The 25,173-nt window shown below is 41.2% G+C and overlaps 2 protein-coding genes across 3 annotated transcripts in view; both read left to right on the forward strand.

The window, feature by feature from the left end:
- The window catches only part of tmeff1a (transmembrane protein with EGF-like and two follistatin-like domains 1a), a gene marked incomplete at its 5' end in the record, with an annotated part of 54,086 nt that extends 42,347 nt beyond the window's left edge, over positions 1 to 11,739 (forward strand). The window contains 5 exons of one of the 2 annotated variants that reach the window (XR_013767392.1): positions 1,176 to 1,235; positions 5,584 to 5,707; positions 6,208 to 6,369; positions 7,910 to 10,479; positions 10,760 to 11,739. Coding sequence is in view for 1 of the 2 variants with exons in the window: in XM_079173964.1 (XP_079030090.1) it covers positions 1,176 to 1,235; positions 5,584 to 5,707; positions 6,208 to 6,369; positions 7,910 to 7,994 (431 nt within the window). Of the gene's footprint in view, positions 1 to 1,175; positions 1,236 to 5,583; positions 5,708 to 6,207; positions 6,370 to 7,909; positions 10,667 to 10,759 lie in introns of those variants that run through there. The other variant, XM_079173964.1, reaches the window with a different exon arrangement.
- Positions 11,740 to 13,760: 2,021 nt separating this feature from the next.
- cavin4a (caveolae associated protein 4a) lies at positions 13,761 to 24,715 on the forward strand. Its single transcript, XM_079173965.1, has 2 exons — positions 13,761 to 14,318; positions 22,219 to 24,715. Exons 1-2 carry the CDS (start codon positions 13,911 to 13,913, stop codon positions 22,810 to 22,812), a joined length of 1,002 nt encoding a protein of 333 aa, XP_079030091.1. The 5' UTR covers positions 13,761 to 13,910; the 3' UTR covers positions 22,813 to 24,715.
- The last annotated feature ends 458 nt before the right edge of the window (positions 24,716 to 25,173 follow it).

The following is a 25,173-nucleotide window of genomic DNA, read 5'->3' on the forward strand; positions in this document are numbered from 1 at the left end:
CGGTGGCAGAAGCTCTGACCGGTGCTTCACTTCTCAGAAATCTAACATATCGTCTGATAAATACCTGAATCGTGATGTTTATAATGTAGCTGCAGGCACCGCGACGGCTTCGTGGATCGTTTTATTCTTTGGCAATAAACTACGGCGGTGTGTTTGATACCGGCTGTGTTTTTGGGAAAAGCCTGAAAAAGAAAGAATAGAACCCTGAAATATCAAAGTACGTTGGACAAAGTCAGACCCACAACAAAGGCGTCCCGATGCTTTTGGCCACATCGTGTCAAAAATCATGTTGTCTTTTTTTTTTTACTCGGCAGATTGTTAAATAATCAAAAAGCTCTTTCTCTCTCATGCAGTATTTCCCCAATCTGTATTATTTGGTAACAAAGAGAGAAAGAGGGAGGGGTAGAGAGAGGGATGATGGAGAGACAGAGAGAGGAGAGAGAGAGAGAGAGAGAGAGAGAGAGAGAGAGAGAGAGGTCAATATTTCTTCAGGAATGATTGAGCGTTAAAGATGGATGAGTGTGTGTTTGTCTCTGTGTATTTCAATTGTACCTCTGTGTGTGTGTGTGTCGCAGTATATGGTGTGTGTGTGTGTCGCAGTATATGGTGTGTGTGTGTGTGTGTGTGTGTGTGTGTGTGTGTGTGTCGCAGTATATGGTGTGTGTGTGTGTGTGTGTGTGCTGTTTAACATTCCCAGCAGCTCCTCCTCCTGCATGAAGACATGAAGCCCGTCAACTGCAAAATAATAACAACAACACGCCAAACCTGCTGCTTCTTTGTTTGTTTTTTTTGTCGTCACCCACCACTCACACACACACACACACACACACACACACCTACACACACACACACACACACACAGTCTGGCTCAGATTAACCCTGCACCACCTCGACTCTGACAAACCGAGTGAGACTGAAGCGTTGAGTAAACATCCTCCGACATCCTTTAGTCTGTCCTCAGGAGTAAATAACACACACACACACACACACACACACACACACACACACACACACACACACACAGTCAGGTGGCAGTTCAGACTGAGGGAAAATAGAAAATGTAATAGCAATGCCTGGATGGAAAGACTAAAATCTGTTCACGTTGTAGAGGGCGAGTTGTTCATTTATTTTAGAGTAACTGTTGTTATAAATGTCTGTTTGTGTTTCCTCAACAGCTGACAAAGAGAAACTGGGGAAGAAAGACGACAGCATTCCTTTCAAGGTCAACGTCTTAGGTAACGAAGCTGTTTAATTACATTAATTACAACTTGAGCTGCAGTGTTGTCGTCCCCTCCATCGCTCCCATTGTAGTAGCACTGATGCTCACCACGTTCATAACTGGGGACACGAAGACGTCGCTGAAGAGAAGTCAAGAAACACGAGCACCTCAGTGGAGTTACATTCATAGACTAATAAGAAGTGGACGTAGTCGAGGTGACGTCACTCGTTGGTTTGTGGATGTTTTGAAGCCTCGAGTTCTGCGTTTTGGCCGTCGCCATGTTGTTTATTTCACAACCAGTGAACAGGAAGTGACCATATCTGGACTGAGGAGGAGTGACGTAGAGACCTGTCAATCACCGTGTAGCCCCGCCCCTAAAGCATCCCCTGCTTTATGGTCTGTGTGACTCTAAATGGACCATCATTTACTAAATGAACATCATGCTGTATTGAAGAAGACTTGAAACTAGAGATTGAGACCATAAACTCATGTTTACAATGTTTACTGAGGTAATAAATCAAGAGAGAAGTAGAGTCATTTTCTCATAGACTTCTATACAACCAGAGGAGTCGCCCCCTGGTGGACACTTGAGAAGATGCAGCTGACGGCGCCACAGTGGTCCTGGTCAACCTGCAAAACCTTTTTTTAAATAATATCTTTCTCGCGACAACTACAGAAAAGTTAAAGTCCAGGGCAAACACTGACTGATTTTGACGGAACACAATCTGTGTTCATAAAATCGATCCACATCCACGAACTGCTGTCTCAAAGTTAAGAAGTTCAACACTCTGATTTCATAGCGGTTTGTGAGCTTGTTTGTATCGTACATGTTGTGGTTGAACTTCAAACTGTTGCAACTTCCCTGCAGAACAAATAGACCAGGTATTTATCTGCATCTTCCATCTGGAGCTCCTTTATTTGTCACCACCACGGATGCGACAGATGGTGGTCGGTCAGTTGATCTGTCCAGCGAGAGTATAAAATGTGCAGGTTCTGGCCGATTAAACCCTGTAGGCTGAGTTAACACCACGTACAAGATTAATCAAATCAATGCAGTGTCTACTCAGTGCTCATGCAGAGAGTGTGGCTCGGGTGTGATGAACATTTCTGACAGAAATCCATACTTTTGTAATCCAAACTAAATGGTCATCTATATATCAACTACTAACCCCATGTCACCTTGAAATGTTGAAGAAAACGTAGTTTCTCTCTCAGGCCTCGGGGGTGAAAGGAGAATTTTAAAAAATGGCAACGGCCAAAAAACAAGGTGGCGTCGGCCAAAAATTGAAGTGGCGATGGCCAAAAACCAAGATGATGACAAAAATATTGATACGGACTGCCAAAAAACAAAGTGTCGACAGTCAAAACCCCATGGCAATTGCCAAACATCATTGTTGCGATGGCCAGAAATAGAGGTGGTGATGGTCGACAATCAAGCTGAAGACGGCCAAAAATCAAGATGGTGACGGCCAAAGATAAATATAACAACAGCCAAAAACCAAGATTGCCGTGGCCAAAAAAAAAGCAAAAAACAAGGTGGGGACAGTCAAAGCCAAAGATGGCGACGGCCAAAAACCAAGATGGAGACAGTCAAAAATACATATAGCAACGGCCAAAAATTAAGGTGGTGACAGCAAAAAACGAAGATTGCGGCGGCCAAAAACCAAGAGGATACCGGCCAAGAAACAAGGTAGCGAAGGCCAGAAACCAAGATGGCGACGGCCAGAAACCAAGATGGCGACGGCCAAAATGCCAAACTCGAAGCTTCAAAACATCAGTCCACAAACCAATGGGTGAGGTCACGACCACTACGTCCACTTCTTATATACAGTCTGTGTAAACCCACTTGCAGCTGATGGACGGACTTCCTTCGGCCTTTCAGCAGCTTGTTAACCTGCGTCTGAACCTGCTGAGGAGAAATAACCGCAGGAGGAAACTTAATTTAAATCTCTTCAAGACACGATGACGTCGTCACAGCTCTGAATCTCTGCTGATTCTGAACATAATGTGAGTACACAGTCCTTTAAGCCGTGTGACGCTGTCATTTCTCCCAAGTAAACACACGGATTAGTGGAGGAGAAGGAGCGCCAACCAGCCAGCTGCACGATGCAAATGTTGAGTTTGAGATCAATGAGTGAGATGAAACAGAATCCAGAGGCTTTTTATTATGTGCAGCTCGCCCTCTGCATCGATTTCACCGACTAAAAGGTCTCTGGAGGGGAGCGATTCCTCCACCGCTCCGTCAGTTCCTCCGCTTTGGGTTTTAACTTGCACTCAGAGACGAGCAATAGAAGGATCGGATTAAACCGCTGCATTGTCAACATGTGAAACAGTGAAAGGATGCAGCAGCGCAACACAAGAGAGACGAGAGAGGCTGCGTTCACAGCCGCAGTGTTCACATCCGTTTATCTTTAACCTTCATTAAATACAACTAATAATAAGGAATAAAACGACATATCGTCTTTCTTAACTTTAACTACTTGTTTTTAAAAAGCTTCCCAGTAGAGAAGAACTGGTCCCGTGTTGAGGTTAGAAAGGTTTATTTCAAATAAAAGAGTGGAAAACACAACTTTATTATTTAAGAAAAAAAACAAGAAAAACAAATCCAAACCAAAGAAAATCGCCTAAAAACAAACCATGAATAAAACCACAACGCATCATCTTTAAACTTCAGTTTTTACCTAAGCTAAGCTAACATAGCTGCAGCTTCCTATTTAGCATACAAACATGGGAGTGGTATCAAACTAAGCATCTGACTCTCAGCAAGAAAGAGACGAAGAATTTACCAAAATGTCAAACTATTTGTGAAACTTATAGGTTTTTTTGTTGTTTTCGATATGAAGTGACCAATATCATATAAAAGAATATTAATTTAAAAAAAGGAATTCAGCAAATTCTGAAATTTTCTTTTTTATAAGCCAACCTTGGGAAGATGTAGGATTTTATCACCAAAAAAAACACAAAAAATTGACGGTGGTGGATTTAGAATATTGGAATAATCATAAATATTCTCACGAGTTGCTGAAACAATTCTATGTAGCTCACTTTCACGGTCGAGAAAATAGAGCCCGATTTAAAAATACCAGAATTATCATGTGAGACAGAACGGACTCAAAATGTTGCTGCTTTTCATTATGATTGATAGTAACCTTATTTAAGATTCTTTGTTTTTCCTTGCTCAACATATTTGGTAAATTAAATCCACTGCGTTTTAGTGCCGCGATGAGTTTCAAGCATATTTTGACAATCAGGATAATATCGTGAATATAAGTAGTAATTATGAAATAATATTTGATATGTTATATAGTTTTTGACCTTTCATGTTATTTTACGTCAGTCTTGATCACGGATGTGATATTTGCGTCTTTCGAGTTCCACAGAAGAACACAAAACCAAGCGACACAAACCCTGAATTAGCATTTTCCCCATAGACCTCTATTGTAAAGGAGACGTCTAAACTGTTATTAGTCTTTGCGTTATGAACGTAGAGTCTGGTATGACGCGACAAATCCACCGAGAGCAACCTGAAGCACAAGGAATTGTGGCTAGAAAGAGACAGATGGAGTGAGTAAAGAGTTCGTCCTTTACTTTACGAAACCTCCAACAAGCTCGCTGCTTGTGAGTCGTTTAAATGTCGTTTGAGAACCTTGATTGCGGTTTAATTTCTCTTCTTGAGCCCCAAAACAAGAACAAACCCCCCCCCCCCCCCCCCCCCCCCCCCCCCACACACACACACACACACACACACACCTTTCAGCTCAATACGAACTCTGTTTTCCTCTCGGTGAAGCTGTGCAGGAAAATGTTTCTCAGGAAGTTGAAATGAGGCGTTTGTAGAATCTGTGATTACGACTCCACTAATGCAACAGTGAAGGTATCATGTCAGTGATTATCCTCTTTGTGCTCTGGAGTAATGGACGGTAAGCGAACAGCAGCTGGAATTATCCTCGGATGGAAAACCTCGTCACTGGAATTAAAAGATCCTGCAGGTCGGAATAAAAGAGAGACGAACACCAACGAATCCGTTCTTCACGATCTCTGATGTTCTCCAATGAGTTACATTAAGACCATTGTTTAGTTTTCTAAAAATGTTTGCTTTTATATGCAAATTAGGCATTGTCTTATTTAGTATGTGCTACATTTCATAGATTTACAAAACATAAATGTGTGCATTGGATGAAACCAGGTTCAGAATTCTGGTTTCATTTTGTTGACATATTGGAGTCAAAGGTTTTTACAGATGAGAGTTTATGATATCTCTTTGTATCATTTCATACTACCAGTATAACCAGTTTAACCAGTCTAACCAGTCTAACCTGAGCAGCAGCTGGTCGTCCTCTCACGTCGGGTGTTTTGTCGTTCAGAAACCATCGGTCTGGACCACGGAGACGGTTTCTACGCCGGGATGCCGATCCCCTGCGCCGACAGCTACGCCGGCTTCTGTGTTCACGGGAAATGTGAGATCAAGTACAGCACGGCCACCTGCAGGTCTGGACCGCCTCCACTACTACTGTTATATATGTGTCTATAGTCAAGAAGTACATTCACTCCAGAGCTGTCCTTAAGGTACTTTACTTTAGTACTTTCATGTGTACGTTCTACTTCTCCTCAACTACATCGGAGGTACATATTGTACTTTTTACTGTACTACATGTCAGAGGTACATATTGTACTTTTTACTGTACCACATTTCAGAGGTACATATTGTACTTTTTACTGTACCACATTTCAGAGGTACATATTGTACTTTTTACTATCTCAGAGGTACATATTGTACTTTTTACTATCTCAGAGGTACATATTGTACTTTTTACTATCTCAGAGGTACATATTGTACTTTTTACCGTACTACATCTGAGGTACATATTGTACTTTTTACTATCTCAGAGGTACATATTGTACTTGTTACTATCTCAGAGGTACATATTGTACTTTTTACCGTACTACATCTCAGAGGTACATATTGTACTTTTCACTGTACTCTTTAGGTGTGATGCAGGCTACAAAGGTACTCAGTGTGAGGAGCCTCAGGACTTCAACATCCTGTACGTGGTTCCCAGTGGACAGAAGCTCCACTACGTCCTCATCGCCGCCATCATCGGCGCCGTGCAGATCGCCATCATCGTCGCCGTGGTGATGTGCATCACGAGGTGAGGCCCGTTGTTTCCAAAAGCTCCCGATTAACAAACGTTGATTATGATCGACATTAATTATGAATTTGAATCTTTTAATGAGCAACGTAAGACTTTATGAAGGGATTGAGCTTTTCTTGAGGAGTCTGAAGTATTTCCAGGTGCAACTCGATATTTTATGAGATATATGTAACCCAAATATATATATATATATATATATATATATATATATATATATATATATATATATATATATATATATATATACTGTATGTATATTTGTTTTTAATGAGTTTTTACATGGACCCTTAAATGAAGCAGTACGCACACATTTAGCGTTAACGTGAGGATTTATTGATGGGTTATAATGTTGTAAAGTGTTTTTAAAGGGTTGAACATTTAAAAACAATTAAGGACCTTAAAGGCATGAACTATAGAATGGTTTTCATGTTTTTTAGCAATTTTATAGTTATTTTTTATTGTTCTTACCTTTAAAAAAAAGCACATAAGTGGTGCAGATAATTAAAAATGTATTACTTTCATTACTTATCCATTAATTACCTCTTAAAAACCTCATCAAATGACTTAAATGACATATTAAATGGTTCTTCAATGGATTTTATTTTTATATTTGATTGCACAGCTTACAGTATATTGCATCACTTTTGCATTTTTCAGTATCTGTGTAGTTTTGCTTTTTTTTAAAAGAAAGAAATTTAAACTATTACAATTTAAACGCAGAGACAGACGAGAGTCAAAGGAGTTTCATTTCTTTGAGTTACCAGGAGCACATGATGAGTAAGATGATGATAAATAGGTTAATGTTCTGCAGTGTTCATGATCATAATCTGTGTGTACCGGACAGATTATTAGATTATATACTATGTTCAGTGTTCATAGTGAAGTAAAGGCAGAAGCAGCCTCGGTCGGTCACGTTTCTGCAGAGGAAGGTGGACGACAGGAGACTGAAACAGGATTTGACTTGGCCTCGTTTCTCCGCTCTGAGGCAGCAGACAGACTTTCCTCCTTCAGTCTGAGGGAAGAGAAAACATCGGCCTCGCTTTGTGTCAGAGATGTTTTTTTGGGCAGCAGTCTGACAGTAAAAGGAGCCTCTGATGTAGTAAAATAAACACCTCAATGTGTATTTCCAGCTCAGTTTCATGGCAGTTTGTGAAATAGTCACGAAATGGTTTCGTGTACAGCGACACGAGTTATCTTTTTATTTTTATTAATGTCGCTCAGGACAAAAAAAAACAACCTTAATCATGAATGAAATGAATCTATGCGACTAAACAAGAGTCAGACCAACTGATGTGCTTCATGATATCTAAAAAGACGACTATTGGTGGACGAGTCCAACAAACAGTGTCAAGACACCATGTTGTGGTTTTATCGTAGTCGTTTTGTTGTCTTAACCCAGCTGCTGTTTTTTTTGTCTTCCAAGGGACATTCGTGCACAGGGACACGAATATCCCTGTGCAGAAAACAACGAGATTAAGTCTTAATTTAAGTCTCACTGTGAAGCTACATGTTAAGTCTCTTGTCTGTGTCTCTTTAGGAAATGTCCGAAAAACAACAGGGGTCGCCGGCAAAAACAAAACCTGGGACACTTTTCCTCGGACACTAACTCCAGGATGGTATAGCCGCGTTTGGCTGCGTTCTTTTTGATAAGTTTTTTCTTACGGCGTGGGGAAACCACAAAAAAGAAGAATGAGGATATTTATTTAAGGGGCCTTACTTTCCCTCCTTTTTTCATTTTTTTGGATGGAAATAATTTTTTGTTTCTTTGCCGCAAGACCGAGTACGAAGGAGCCGAAACGTTGAAATCCCGCTGACACTTTACATCATTAACTCGCCCGCTGTATTAATTCCTTCAAACTGGAGGTTTTGTTGAATGCTTTATAAAAACGGTATCTGCCCCTCTGGAATGTGCTATTTATTGAAAATTATTATTTCTTACTTTTTACTAATAATGTGCAGCTGATCACCAAATGCAGTCTACTCTGTTTAGTTTGTTTGTAGGAGGTGAGTGGGGGCCAGCCAGTGATATAGATATGTTTACACTTATTCTGAAAGATTTCACTGTGTTCAAAAATTATTTATTATTATGAGAATAATCTTCTTTGAAGTAGTTTTTACTAAAGATTTTTTATGTTAACTTTCATTTTTAACGTTTGTTTCTTGAATTCTAGTTCCTGTATATTCGCATGACTTGTGAAAACTGTGTACTGTGGTGTAGTTTTAACTTTTTAAAAGAAAAGCCGACAGCCTCGACGCCTCCTCCGATGGAAACGGAAATCCCAAAAAGTCGGACTGATGAATGGACGCTAAAGGGGGGAGGTTTTTAGTCGCTGTTGATTAAAGGAATGTGTAATGTTTTACCGGCACCAGAAAACAACAACAAAAGAAAACACTCATCATCGGCGGTGGGAAACAATCGGAGTGCGTTCTTCTAAAGCTACTGCTGCTTTGACGACGAACAGATTCATGTTGATTTTGACGGATTTTGAGGATTGTAACGGAAGTGCGTCGGCTGCAAATGGAGGGTCAACTCTAAATTATATTTTTTATGTAGGAAAGTCTTGGCTTGTAATCGAGGCTTTTCTTTGAATGTGAGAGAATAATTGTGTCTTTTTTTCCTTCTGTTTGTTTTTAGTTTCGCATTTGCTCCTCAGCGAGACATTCCAAGCACAGAGGATCCCGTATAGAAAAATAAAACTATAATAATCCTGCAGGAAACACACTTTAGTTTCCTTCTGACATTGACGTGTGATCAGATACAGAAGTTATTGGTGTGCAGCTCACTCACCGTCATTAAAGTCTCTACTAGTGTGACGTAAAAACAGCGAAGACAGACGAATACGTCAACAACAACAATCCAAACAATGTCGAGAGGACATCCAATGAATGATGATGCCTTTTCTGTGTTGTCCCTGAGTTTACTGTAACACAAGTGTCGAGTTATGGCTTTTTCTGTGTTTTTATATCAAAATCCTATTTCCTTGCAAATTGTCTGAAGCTTTTCACAAACTTGTCTTGTTGTTGAGCGTATAACCTCTCCTCCCGTCTCACCTCAGCACCCTCAAAACTGAAACCTCGGTCGTATTTTCCAGCAGTATTTAAACCTCAAGTCATATTGGATATTCTCTAAATGCAAGCTGCGTATTTTTGTTTAAAGCTGATTTGTTCCAACAATTTGAACACAAATTTTACTAAGAAAAGGTCTGATTGTTGATGTAAGGCGATTAACTATGCATGAACTCTACTGCCATTAACTTAATAACTGAGACTGCAAGACGAGACTAAGGGCCCGTTAACGCCTACCTTGTTTGGTCCGGATTTTTGGATGTTTCAGTTTGATCCGAAACCAAAACTACAGGTGTGAAAGGTGACGAAAAAGAGGCGCGCTCGGTCCGGATCAACCAGTTCGTTTCTAGGTTGAAAACCTTTTTTGGGATCTTTCGGACCAATTACAGGAAGTTCTGGCCGGCTGTCATCAGAATTAGAAAAAAGAAAAACAACAAAACAAAACGAGCCGTGGTAGCACATCCGACACAGCCAATAACAATGGGAGGTCCGCGACGATGTCTGGACGTAGGGGAAGACCGTGCGTAGCCGATGACGAAGGAACGTGGGTGAAAGGACGTAGGCGACAATGTCTGGATGTAGGCAACGACAACAGGATGTAGTAGAAGACGACTGGACATAGGCGACAAAGACGGGACGTAGGTGACGATGTCTGGACATAGGGGATGCCAATGACAAAGGGACGTGGGTGACAGGACGTAGGTGACAACAACAGGAAATAGGCAACGGTGTTTGGATGTAGGCGACGATGTCTTGACGTAGATGAGGACAACAGGATGTAGGCATCGTTGCAATGTGAAACCAACCTAACCGGAGCAAATGTTAAAATGTCACAAAAACCAAGAACCTTGGCTCGGACTTGGTTTTAAAAGACGATGAAGATGAGGAGAAGAACTTTAGTTTAAACCAAAGCTAAAGCTGATTATTGCATCAGTTTGTGGATGATGAATGTGAAAAGATGTCCAGTAGCTAAAGGGCTCGTTAACACCAGCATTATAACAGTAAAAGTTTGGACCAAAATCAATTAGTTTCAAAGGAATCGTCAGGATAAGTGGCTAAAATTAAACTAAAGCTAATAGGTCAATACTTTCTTCTAAGGTAACAAGACCTGAAGAGTCCAAATAGAAACAGAAACTGCTCGATGGTACAAATAACTCCTCAATTAGGCATCGTGCTCCTTGAACTTATTGTTCTCTGGTGCCACTTTTGGATCAGATCAGGCACCATCATGAATGATACCGGCTGAGTTGGCCCAAGTACACTGGTCCAGCTCATGCAGCCGCTGGACAACAGTTAGCTGCTACCTGGAGCTAATTCTCAGCCAGAAGTCTGACTGCAGCCCCAGAAAGTTGCAGCCATATATCGGCCCACCCGCCCGCATTCAGTCCTCTGGTGCCAGAAGTGCACCAACGCGAAGCCTCGATTGGCCCGACTCAGCTGGCCACAGCTTGGCCTCAAGCATGAGCTGCAATGATGTTCTTTCATTCATTAAAGGGGCAAGTTAAGATATGTTTAGTGAGGAAGCTGACTGACTTTTAGCTAATATCTCAAGCCTTTCTCACTCCAAACTCGTCAAATAACGATTCCCCTCGGTGTCTGATGTCCACAAACTGAGGCACCCTTTGGTGTCGGTATGTGATGCTCCGATTTTTCAATTTACTCCCATGCATGTTAAATGCTCAGAGACAAAGTCCGTGTTCGGATGGATGGATGGGTCAAACAAATACAGGACTTTCATCCAGGACACCGCTGCTCATGTCCCGTGTGAAACCAAGTCAACTTCTTTTACCGTAGTAACTTAACTAACGCCAGTTCAGTTACAAATATACTTATTTTAACCCAAATCATGATGAGTGACAGTACGTTGCACGTGTACAAAAGATATTCACAGGATTCAAAGCTGTTGAGCTAACATTATACAACATCTGTTAGCTAACTGGGGTAAAAAACAATTAAGACATAAAATTACATTTTAACCTCCAGAAAACAATTTATTTAGATGTTCAGGTCAGAAGAAACAATTCAATAATCCTCAGGAGGATTTGTGTGGTCGAGCTGAAACTCCGAGGCTGTGCTGAGGTTTGTCTTCTCTCCGTTTGTCATTTTTATTTTTCCCTCACAGGAGTTGTTTTTCTGTAACGTCTTAGTCTACAGGTCGTAGCAACGTGTTTCTACTTGTTGTCGACCATCGCAGCCGTGACTTCTCTAAATGTGACTAGAATGTGTTTGACATGTTAATATTCTGCATGTAGACTTTTGAGAGGCTATTTCTGGTCTCTGCCAAAATAAAAAAAGGAATTTTTTTTTTTAATGTACACCGTGGTGCCGATGTGTCATTTAAGAGAAACGTTTATGTCTTCATCGTGTGAGGTTTGTGTTTGACTGTTCGTATTCCACTTCCTGTGAAGGATTGAGGATGTTTTGTGTGATGACTGCAGAAACACAAATTGACAGTGACCTGTGTGAACATACAAAGTTAGTTAGGTTTAGGAAAAGATTGTGAAATACTTAGTTAACAACGTAGATACCTACGAATTAAGTCAAATTATTTTTCGTAGGTATCGCTATGAACGCTGGATAAGACCCGCCTGCCTCCAGCCATGTCATCACTTTAAGTCTCCGCCCACTTGTCGGTTTAATTAACGCTCCCGTCTAATTAAAAACTGCTGGTTTGCAGAAGCCAGAACCGGAGCAGAGGTCACCGCCTCTCCACATGAATATATACGTATGTGCTGTACATTTCTACAAGAGGCAGGGACTCAGGCATGCTACTTGGACTAAATATAGGGGTTAAAGAGTAGAGTGGGATGGGGGGGTATTCAGGGACAGGAGCAGCTGCTGGTTTCAGTCGAACACATCAGTCATCTCCAAACCAACACATTGTATAAAACATCCATCATGATCCAACATTCATTCATTCAAAAGCCCCTGATCCTAAAGTAGCGCCTCTCTCTCGACGGGCGGGTTAGCTATGGTGGGTAGAGTCGATCGTCCTCGACTTTCATGCCTCGATGAAGCTATTTAGAGTGTTGATGGAGCAGCTACAATGTTAGCATAGCTTTATACAAACCGATCCAAGCTCCATTCAGAAAACAGCATTTCTAAAGTTGTTTGATTGTCGTCATGCGGGAGCAAATTTTGTATCGTGGCCAAATGGTAAATTACAATTTCCTGGTCCGTCACATGATGCCATGGAGCCCAAAAAGATTTTCCCATTGACTTACATTGGGAACAAGATGTCTGTATGTTTTAGGTAAATCAACTTCCTAGTATGAACACATGAACAGCCCTTGTTATATTTTATTAGGTCCTAAAAATTATAAAATGCACTAATAGTCGAAATCATAATTATTTTCCTTTCTCCGTTCGTGTGAATAAGAACGAGGTCCCCGTGATGTGGAACATCCGGGTCTTTATCGACTCGGAAGTTGAACGTCTTTAGCTTCATGCGCCACTGAGCAACTTTCATTTCTCTTTCAAACTCGTGCAAGCAACGCAAGACAAAAAATGAGACTGGCAGAAGCCCCAAAAGTTTATCCTTGCAGTATTTAAAGGTGCGGCTTCATGACTACGTTATATTTAACACATCCATGTGTATTTATGAACTGCCCATCAATAGGTGACAAAGCAAGTCCATGACTTCGTCAAACTGAGCTAAAAAGAATTATCTTAAAGACCTTGAATTAATCAGCACACTGAATACATATTAACTACTGTGAACTTAGCACACATAATGCTCACATTAATCCTTTAGTGCAGTGGCTGATCAGAGTGCTAAAACAGTGTCACGTTGACACTCCGTCAGTCGCCTCTATAAAGAGCTTCAGATCTCAGTCGCAGTCAATGTTTGGACTCTGCTGCCCATGGGAAAGTAAAAAGGGCAGCTGCTGCAATGTTTAATCCCCCCCAAAAAAACATGCCAGCACTGTGTAATCAGACCAGACAACTGTGGCTTCTTTGCATTTGTCACCGCGAAGCTGCAGAATTACTCCTAGGCTGCTGTTGATGTACATGAAATCGCAGCTGTTAGCGTGAACATATGCAAATAACGGAAAATTATGAATCGATCTGACAAAGCAGAGCATGACTTGGACGGGGATTTCCATCATCCTCTGCTTTGCATCTTCCCAATATGTCCCAGTGTCGCCTTACAAAGAGTTCTTATTTTTAGCTGGGGGTTGGTTCGTGTGAGCATTGCCGCTCCCATCTGAGTTGACTGCCTGGCCCACATCCCGATGAGGGCTGAATTCAGGTTCCGCTTTGGATCCTGAAGCCTTTTTTAAGAAGTGTAGGTGGAGTTTCCCCTTCTTCCCGTCCCCAGACCTGAGTTTGGGTCACTGCGGTTGGGTGTTGACTCTCTCCGGTCTCCCTGCTGGTAACTTTACTGGTCCTGGTCTCCTTCACCCAAACTAAACCACACATCTTCGACCGTTCGACCGTTCAAATTCGAAGTGAGAGATCTTCCCCCTGCAATGGATCAGCACAAGTATCGCACGGCGGGCGTCCAGGAGAAGCTGGAGATCGTCGGGGTGGAGGACGAGGCCGGGAACCCCATCAGTGCCCTGACCATCTTGTCTCTGCTGGAGCGCGTGGCCGGCATCATCGACAACGTCCAGTCCTGCCAGCAGCGCATGGAGGAGCGTCAGCTGGACCTGGAGAGCAACATCAAGACCATCCAGGGCGACGTCATGAAACTGGCCAAGGACCACACCGACACCAGCGGCACGGTGGAGAAGCTCCTGCAGAAGACCCGCAAGGTCAGCGCCAACGTCAAGGAGGTGCGGGCGCGCGTGGAGAAGCAGAACGTTCGCGTCAAGAAGGTTGAAACCACGCAGGACGAGCTGCTCACCCGCAACAAGTTCCGCGTTGTCATCTACCAGGTAAGCAAGAGCAAGTGTTCTGAATGCAACACAGTCTGACTGCAGTTTGTGAAATAATCACGAAATGCAACCTATTGGATTTGTGGACAGGGACACAATTGATGTTTTTCATGTCCCTCAGAAGTCCTCAGACGACATTATGTTAAACAAATCTGTGTTGGCCTTAAAATAACTACCAACAGTTAGGTTTAGGCAACAAAACCAACAGTTAGGTTTAGACAACAAAACCAACAGTTAGCTTTAGACAACAACACAAACAGTTAGGTTTAGGCAACAAAACCAACAGTTAGGTTTAAACAACACCAACAGTTAGGTTTAGACAACAAAACCAACAGTTAGCTTTAGACAACAACACAAACAGTTAGGTTTAGGCAAAGAAACCAACAGTTAGGTTTAGGTTAATTCTTTTTGTCCTGAGTGACATGAAAAAAACAGACAATTCCAGACAAAACGATTACATTTCGTGCCTATTTCCCAAACTGCCGTCATACTGGGCTGGATAAAAGTCAAGATGGTTTGTATTTGTGCGTTTCTAAATGGCAGAGATCAGAGTGAGGATGTGACCAGTGGTAACAAACTGGAGGGACCAAGTTCTCAGATCGGTTAACAGCAAGTCATCCATCGAGTAAAATATTTTTGTGGGGTTCAGTGTTGCAAATGTGAGTTTTCTCATGATGTAAATTGAAAAATGTTGGGTTTGGTCGGACTTTTTATTATTCCACGATAACCTCACAAGGAGACAAATGGTCGTTATTACACATTGAAAAACTAAATAAGCAAAAACATGAAGTACAAGAGAGAGTAAATCATCAGCAAATATATGAATATGGAGTAGTCACCTGATAATCCAGTAAATTCCAACAAGATAAACTTATTCAAAAGTTTGGCAAGTTAGCAGCTGATATTTATATATATTTGTTATTTTGCTTGTGAATTACTGGATGATTTCACATTTTCCGGCCCCTAAAAAGTATAAATGAAATGATTGGAATCTTTGTTGAACATGTGTAACCTGGTATAAAGTAGACAAAGCTTTGTTTTCCGGAGCCACAAGTTTAAAGGTTCAGTAACCATCAAATCAACTCATAAATGTTTTAGTTACAATTATGTTACAATTTCCATAAAGTGAAAATATGTTTTGCAATGTTGCGGTTTTCTTGATAATGTTAAATATAAATCATGAAATACACGACAATCAATGTTAAAGTTTGGTTTATGAAGAGATCAACGGTCGCCTGGCAACAGAAGAAGACAAACTGATTCCCATGATGCTAAATCCTGATTGGTGCACGGAAGTACATGACGTCATCTTTGTCAAACTAAGCCCCACCCCCTTCAACTCAGTGGCACAACTGAACTCTTCACTGTGAAATAACTACGATAGTCTGTTAACTTTGGCAGAAAGTTGTGTGTTTTATCAGGAAACCGTCGCTCACAGTGAGCAGCTGATGGAGAATTGAAATAGTTTTTTTACAGGTTACCGTTTCCGAGGAACTGGAGCGTAATTAAGTTAAGAATAAAAAATGAAGTAGATTCATTCCCTCAGGCGGCAAAACTCAAGTGCCAAGCAGCGAGATCTTAGCGGAAACGACGTCTGACTCAGTTCATTAAGCGGCGGACGCAGCGAGGAAATGAAGGGTGCCTTAAGTTCAACGCTGAGGAGACAATTTATAGAAAAGCATCCTCGTTATGTTGAGAGGGCCAATGTCTCCTCCACCTTAATCAGGTCATGTGAAAAACAGGATGATTCACTCGTTATCGTTAATCTGAAACACTCCACTGAACACAACCCTTTGAGTGCCTGAAAAAAATCAACGTTTGCTCGAACAAATATTCCTGTTGAGTCATCTCGTTGAAAACTAAACCTAACGAGGCGTCTCGTCTCCAAAGAAGACACATGATACGTCCTTTAAAAGTGCAAAGACAGTGAGAATACTTTTGGGGCACTTGTGTTGATTGAGGAGGCGTTGAAGAGATGTCTTTATAACGGCGTTAAAGTGCTGGGGGGTTTTCTGTGGATGCAGCTGGTCGGATGATCAACAGAAGAAGTTTTTCTCTACTTACTTTCTAACCCATTGAGTCCGGAGGCTTTTCTACATGACAATTAATCTGAAGCAGTTTAATTAATTACAAATCCGTTTGGCTAGAGCACGATAAAAACTGCGGTTTTACTCAAATGTTGAAGTCTTGTCTTGCAGAGAGTCAAAACTTTGTTTTAATAGCTTTAATATTTCAGATGATATTTTGCTCACACTTGTGTTAAATCAATCTCAACTAACTGACATCAAACCTGGAGAAGGATAATCGTCCAGTGTTCACATGTTGGTTGTTTATAGTGCTGAATTGTGCTCGCTGTGTTTTTACGTTTTCCCATAAAAACAATGCAAAGATAAATCCAAGCGGTTTATAGCGAAGGAGGAAAATAATTTGATTAATTTATTATTTCGGGAACACAATTTTCCTTAATTGAGAGCAAATTACTGTACATGTGTGACACAAATTATTGATTTGAAGAAATGAGAATCCTAACTGGCTTAACAACAACAGAATATCCTAATTTGGACAGTTAATAATTGTTCTGTGATATTGCAATGACTTATTGAGTTGTACAGTTAAACGGCCCCTTACAATAACCAAATTGGTTACTGTAATGAATTCTGAATAGATTAAGTAGGTTGAAATAAGTAAAAACAGCCTAAAATGTTCAAAATATGGGAGTTTTTATCTCCAGGATTCAAGATGTTGTTGAGGGTTAAAAACAAATAGCTTCAAAGATATCGCTGAATTTCTCAATAATTTTACTTTTACTTTCTTTTGAAGTATAATTCAGGAGATGGTTTTTATGTTATTTTGTTAGTTTGAGTGCTTTCACATCATTATCAATGGGTAAATAAAGAGAATTCAAGGTAAATATCAAGGGACTCGGTGACTGGAGGACCAAAATACTAAAAACTCCCGTTTAAAGTCTCGGTTCTCTACTTACAACACTAAAAGCTCATAGTTTGTATCTGTCAGCTTTACATTTACAAATGTAAGTGACATTTTCCTTCAGGTTTCTCACAAATTCTTCTCATCTAGTTGGAAAAGCTTTTAAAAACTAAAGCAAACCCCTCGTGATGTTGAAGATCAGAGACAGTCGTATTTATAACGGCAGATATACATCCAGCAGTCGGTATTCGAGCGCGATCTTGTCCTCGTTAACGTACAGACATCAGAATAGTATCGGGGACGCTATGTGCTGCTAACAGCTGCTGTGGATTCGTGACAGAGAGACCTATTCTGGGCCCACAGCATTCAGCCTCACTGCCAGCGGGGACGCGCTATAAACTGCTGTCAACCAGAATCAGGGTCTGACATGGCAGCTTATCACGGGGGTCAACATATAGAGAGGGAGAGGGCGTCAATCATCCTGACCTGCTGCTGCAAGGACCGCCCTTTAAAACACCTCAAGATTATGGAAGATGAAATCAAAATATAATAATGCCAGACAAACTAAAACAATGTTATAAGATATAGCAAAGTAGGAATAATGGACTTCTTGGAGGGAACAAGTCGTATCTTGATACGTTTAACATTATTAAATGGTGGCGGTAGAAAGTTGTTAATGTAATTAGATAGAGGTGGTTAACGTTAACCATGGTCAACGTAGTTAACGTTAAACGTGGTTATTGTTGTAACGTGGTTAACGTTGTAACACATGGTTAACGTAGTTAACGTTAGACATGGTTATCGTTGTAACGTGGTTAACGTTGTAACACATGGTTAACGTAGTTAACGTTAGACATGGTTATCGTTGTAACGTAGTTAACGTTAAACATGGTTATCGTTGTAACGTAGTTAACGTTAGACATGGTTATCGTTGTAACGTAGTTAACGTTGTAACATATGGTTAATGTAGTTAACGTTAGACATGGTTATCGTTGTAACGTAGTTAACGTTAAACATGGTTATCATTGTAACGTAGTTAACGTTGTAACATATGGTTAATGTAGTTAACGTTAGACATGGTTATCGTTGTAACGTAGTTAACGTTAGACATGGTTATCATTGTAACGTAGTTAACGTTGTAACATATGGTTAATGTAGTTAACGTTAGACATGGTTATCGTTGTAACGTAGTTAACGTTAGACATGGTTATCGTTGTAACGTAGTTAACGTTAAACATGGTTATCATTGTAACGTGGTTAACGTTGTAACACATGGTTAACGTAGTTAACGTTAGACATGGTTATCGTTGTAACGTAGTTAACGTTAAACATGGTTATCATTGTAACGTGGTTAACGTTGTAACACATGGTTAACGTAGTTAACGTTAAACATGGTTATCGTTGTAACGTAGTTAACGTTAGACATAGTTATCGTTGTAACGTGGTTAACGTTGGAGGATGGTTAACATTGTTAAACATTATTAACGCTGGAATGTGGTTATCAAACATAATTAACGTGGTTAACGTTGTGAAACAGTTAATGTTCTAACACATGGTTAATGTTATTACGCGGTGGCGGTTAACGCTGTTAAACGCGGTGAAACGGTCGCAGATAACATTGGCGGTAAACGTTGGTACATGTGGTTACGTCTCTGAGCGAGACGAAGGTCCTGAAAGATACATACACACAGAGCTGCTGGTAAACAGCAAAGAGACTGATAGTGAATGAGCTGTATACATGTATATACTGTATATATACATGTATACTGTATGTATATATATATATAGTGAATGAGCTGTATACGTGTCTAAGAATGATTCTAGAACCTGAACAATATCCACATATCACACATCTTTTACTCTCAACATGATCCATTCACAATATGATATCATATAGAATTTGCTATATTGTCATAGTCAGAATAATAGTGGAATGTTAACGTGTGCGTGTAAAGGTAGTCAGTAACAGGATTCAGGAAATGCATTGGTGGCCCTCAGATTACCGACCCAGAGTCTGGTTCCTGCCACCTCTTTGTAATCCTGTACTCTGAGTCCAGGCTGAGCTCAGTCTGCCTGCAAGAGGAGACAGTCGCAGTGTCGAGTTTCCTCATGACGGACGCGCTGTCGGTTATTCTGAGGCCTCCGTTCATCTCCTAATATAGAGCTTGGGCATGCGGTCATTTAACTTAGGAAGCAACAGGCGGTTTGTTAGAGGCGGGCCGTCGCCAGCGGCTGAATAATGACGGCCGGGGCAGTAATAAGAAAAAGATAAATGTCTGCCGGTTTCACACCCGGGGCCTCCTCTGTTGTTCACAACACTGGACGTTAGAGGACAGTGTGTCATTTCAGAGCCGCTAATGGGTTTTAGTTTGTGATATTTCTGCTGTTTGGAAACGAGAGAAGCTGAGCGATGACATAGTTTGTGAGTCAAACTGCCCGAAGGCACAAATACAAGAACAAGAGTTCACATCACATAACATCCGACATGGCTGCTGCAAACACACAATGACCTTATAGAATATGATGCATTGGTGTAGAATAAACCAGCCAACAGGATGTAAAGGAGTTACAATGCAACATACAGACATATATCAGATATAACAACAAAACATTTTACTCATCAATCAATACTTTTACTATTATCGTTTTAACGCAGGAGTTTAACTTATGGTGGAGTATTCTCAGTGTGGTATTTCTACTTTTACTGCAGTAAATAATGTGAGTACTTCTCTATGTATTAGGTTATAATATTCTAACGTTTTCATAACGTGAAGAAAATTGTTAACTGGTAAAACATTTTCTGGTGTGTTCAGGGTTTAAAATCTTTCTTTTGTTGAAACTGATATGAATTATTTAGGAACCTTGGTGATTGTGTGTGTGTGTGTGTGGTAACAATGTCTGTGTCTCTCTCTCTCTCTCTCTCTCTCTCTCTCTCTCTCTTTTGTCTTCATTCCCCCCCGAGGTTATTAATACCTGTCTCGACCCACATCCCCCCGCCGGTGTAATTATTGTGTCATTCACGGTGTCTGGACGCGCTCTGATGACTCCTCCCTGATTAATGAGTGTGATCGTTGCAGGCGGTCGCGCTTTAATTAGGATTAATTGGCTTTCACATCCAAAGTCACCTGTAGGGCGCAGCAGGTGGAGCCGGTTTTGTTCCGAGTCGGCCAACAAAAAACATGAAGAAACGTGATAATCCTCCTTTTTTTGTTTTTTTAGATTGTATTTAAAAAGTGACTTTTGTCTGTTGAGATAGTCGTCTCGTACGATATTTTGTGTTGAGAGACCAAATTGATGAGATGTTCACTCATTTAAGCTGTATTTCATTGTTCATTGTAAAATATATTTACGCAGAGTTGTAGAGACCTGTCAATCACTGTGTAGCCCCGCCCCTAAAGCATCCCCTGCTTTATGGTCTGTTTGACTCTAAATGGACCATCATTTACTAAATGAACATCATGCTGTATTGAAGAAGACTTGAAACTAGAGATTGAGACCATAAACTCATGTTTACAATGTTTACTGAGGTAATAAATCAAGAGAGAAGTAGAGTCATTTTCTCATAGACTTCTATACAACCAGAGGAGTCGCCCCCTGGTGGACATTAGAGAGAATGCAGCTTTAAGGCACTTCCGCCTCGGCTTCAGTCGGCAGAACCGGAGGTTGCTGCATGGTTTAGCCGTTAACGTTACTATAAACTTTGCTTAGTTTAGCATGTTAGCATGTTATGCTAACATTTGCTAATAAGCCGATTAGACACGAATGCCAAATGGTATTTAGCCATAAAAGTACTGACATTTTGACCTGATGACGACGGAGGATCATCAAAGTTATAAATCATCCTGACGGGAACATGGATGTCTGAACCACATTTCTTCACAATCCATCCAATAGTCGAGATCGACCGACATCGTCCCACTGCTCAAACCAGATGGTGTCATTGTTATTAGCGGCCAGCTTCTGTTCCTGCCAGCAGCTTCCTGTCTGAAAGAGTCTCGGTTTCTCCTCATCTGTAAAAATAGAAAAACTTGATCCCATGAAGATGCCAGTGTTTTCAGAGGCTGCAGGTCTGACAGACTCTCTCAGAGGAATATCATGTTTTCTATCTGGTCCTGCATCAATGAGCAGCTTAGTAATTTATTCTATAATGGAAAGAAGAGACGGATGAGGAGACGGGTATCGGTTTCATCTCTGAGTCCGGTACGGTGAGAGGTCCTTGTGGAAGTGAATGTCATTAACATATCAGGGAGATCAAAACTTTAAAGTGTTCCCTATATGCACAATAAGTAAGAAGATTCAGAGGAAACTGGGCTTTTTAAAAATCTTCTGATACCCAATATCAGTTTCATCTCTCTGCATCCTGCTTTATGGTCTGTGTGACTCTAAATGGACCATCATTTACTAAATGAACATCATGCTGTATTGAAGAAGACTTGAAACTAGAGATTGAGACCATAAACTCATGTTTACAATGTTTACTGAGGTAATAAATCAAGAGAGAAGTAGAGTCATTTTCTCATAGACTTCTATACAACCAGAGGAGTCGCCCCCTGGTGGACACTAGAGAGAATGCAGCTTTAACACGTGAAGCTTCGGCTTCTCTCTTCAGAACTGGAGGTTGACGCCTGGTTCAGCCACACTGCTGCTTTCAATTAAGACACAATCTTTTATTATTTAGTGGGTTAAATAGCAAATCTATCCTCTGAATTGTGATGTGGTGAAATCAACTGGCACAAATGTCTGTTTTTGGCTTAAAATTCTGAGCAATTAATCTTCATCACATTGATGCGAAATCCAATCTTACCATCAAGTAACTATGATTTTCAACATTGACCAGGATGACCTTGAGATATTAATGGGTTGCTTGCCTGGGTCTGATGGTTTAGTGGTTTTTATTCCTCTTCCGGTCTCGGTTGTCTCTCTCTCTCTAGACCTGTCGTCCTGACTGTCCTGTCTGTCTTCTTCTCTGCAGGGTGACACCGAGATCCCATCGGTCGCCGTCACTAAGTCTCCCAAAGGATCCGGCCTGGACGGGCTGGAGGTCGAGCCCGACTCCTACGACGTCCCCCTCGACCTCTCCTCGGACGAGGAGTACCTGAGCGTGGAGGAGGCCGACCCCTCGCGAGCCACCCGACTCAAGAAGTCGGTCGCGAAGAGCACCGAGACCCTGAAGGCCGCGTTCTCCAAGGAGAACATGAGCAAAACCAAAGGCAACCTGGGCACCAAGTTCCACAACCTGGGCGAGAAGGTCATGCCGCCGGAGCGGAGGGACAAGATGCACCAGGCCGGCGAGCGGCTGAAGCAGTCCGGCGAGCGGCTGAAGGAGAACATCGCCAAGAAGGCGCCGAACAAAGAGACCTTCCGCATCAAGCTGAAGAAGGAGAGAGCCGTCGCGGAGGGCCAGGAGGGCGCCGAGGCCGAGGCCGAGGCCGAGCCCCACAACCAGGCCCCGGAGGAGGAGAAGCCGGTCGCTTACACCGAGGTCGCAATGGAAACCAAGAGGGAGGGGCCGGTGGAGGAGGAGGCCGGCGCCACCCGGATAGGTGAAGAGGATTACGGGAAGTAGATCGGATCGGACACGAAAGTGGAGGCGGGACTATGGAGGAAGCACGTGAATGCTGAGGATTTAGAGAGAAGGTCTGTGATTGGTCGACATCGATGATGGACTATTTATTTTTTAAGTTCTCGAGATGCGACACTGGTTATTTATAAAAAATCTATTATCAGGGTGTTGGTTCAAGTCACTTTACTCTGTCAGATGTTATCTGCTGACAGGTTTTAACAATCAAATGATTTAAACACCGTGACGTGAATGCACTAAGAACAAACTACCAGGTAACCGGGGTCACAGTGCACAGTGAGGTTTATCTGGAAGGAAAAGAATCGGTTGCTAAAGGATGATGAATGTTGATCTTTCACCTGGATGTACATATAATATTGAACATACTGCTAAAACAGGGGGGGGGTAAAAACACAAAGATTTGGTCGGTGCAGGACTCAGCTGGTCTCTGAGACGCCTGGAGAGGAAACAACAACAACGTCAGACTGCTTTCTGTGTGCAACATGACAGGAAGGAGATAAACTCTGACGTGCTTGAAAGCAGCATCAGCGAATCGCTTAGGTAGAGATTAAACAAGGTCTGGGACTTCATTACCCAGCATTCATTTCATAAACGCTGAGAAGTTCAGGGGGCAGAGAGTTGGTCATGGAGGGCTAGAATACGGGTTAGCGGTTAGCAGATTAGCATTAAATTACAGCTACATAAATAAAAGAGTGATAGTCCGAATGAACTGCTTTGTTTCACTGCAGCCGAACGTCCACCAACACAAAACATACCACTTTACCTGTCTGTCTTACAGAAACCTTCAGAGCTCCATCCACACTTTAGTCGCCATATTTCTGTCACCGTTTCTCATGAATGTAGTTCGTTAGTTTATTTGTGTCGCGTCTTTACACAACAGTGCAATTCAAAGTGCCCATTTATAAATGAAATAGAGCACATAGACACAAGATTGAAATAAAGAATAAAACAAATTAAATACGTTTAATTGAATAAAACGAAGTGGCCAGTTTTGATGAGTCAGCTGTTTCCCCAACCGGCTCATAAGTAAATTTATAACGTGGACGAAGGTTCAAAGGTCTGGAACCGGCTGCTTTCCAGGAGGACTTTATCCAAATGTCAACGAAAACATGAATTCAAAGGTTAGCGTTGACGTGAATGCATCGAACGTCTCTCAACCTCCTCGACTCCTTAAATTTCCCCCTTAAATCTATTCATCCAGACAATATCCAACATGTCCGCTGCGTCACTTTTAAACACATTTTCCCACGAAGGTTTTGCAGGATTTGACTAAAATCTTTTGTCCTGTTGACGTCTGATTGAGCAGCAGGTGATAAAACTTTGCATGAACTTTATCGCAACGCAGTCCCGTCTTAACTAGTTTAAGCTCACGAGGATCCGTCACATTTCAGACATTAGGCCGAGGTTACTCTTCTGAAAGTGAAGGATTTAAGGCGGTCTGAGACGAGGTGTCGCCGGCTTCAAAGCTTTTTTGAGCGCTGCTGAATTTGTTTCTGCTTTATATTCATAGTTTCTTTTTGAAGTGTAGTGAGCACACCGAGGTCACAGCTTTCATCAGGATCTTTAGATGCTCTTCATATTTTCAGTAGAAGTTTAGCTTATGTAGTGCTTTCATATTATATATATATTATATTATCTTATTCTGCACTTCCTGTTTCGCTTTAAAACTTCTGTTTTGTTTCACAACGTGTTTATTATTTTCCTGTGTTGATGGTGGATTTAATGCAGTAGATTAATAGTTTATTTGTTGATTTGATTTGAACAGCTCAGTTGTTTCGTTGTCATTTTTACAATCATCTCGATCCAGTTTTAACGCTTTACAGTGAAACACAGCTGTGTTGTCATTTAACCTTTTGTTTTTCTATAAATAAAGTTCTCATAAAACCTGTATGAACTCGTATGTTGTCTCAAAAAACACACAAAAACTAAAACTTAACTGTAGTTGTTTGTGTTTTATACGACTAAAATGTATTACATCACTCGTAAACAGGAAATATTCAGGAGACAAATTGGACCTAAACGTCTATCATTGTGATTAGTGGACGTAAATCTGTAAATTCAAACTTAGTGAACTATATGTGGAGTGGATGCAAGCTGTATTTAGGATTTTTATTTTATTTTAATTTATTTGACAAAAAATGGAACACAGCAGCTCGAATAATTAGCATAGTCATGCACGGATTTCTCCGTATTTCTGCACCGCGTTTTCATATCACACTGGTGAAAAACATGAAATATAAACAGTCGCCTGCTGTTTGTAGAGGTTGTCTTATTGTAAAGCCTTTTCAGAGCGCTTACTGCAATTTCCTCAACAATATCTGATCGCCGTCTTCAACCTTTCTGGTC

The sequence above is a fragment of the Pholis gunnellus genome (genome assembly GCF_910591455.1).
Source record: "Pholis gunnellus genome assembly, chromosome: 14".
Lineage (NCBI taxonomy): Eukaryota > Metazoa > Chordata > Actinopteri > Perciformes > Pholidae > Pholis > Pholis gunnellus.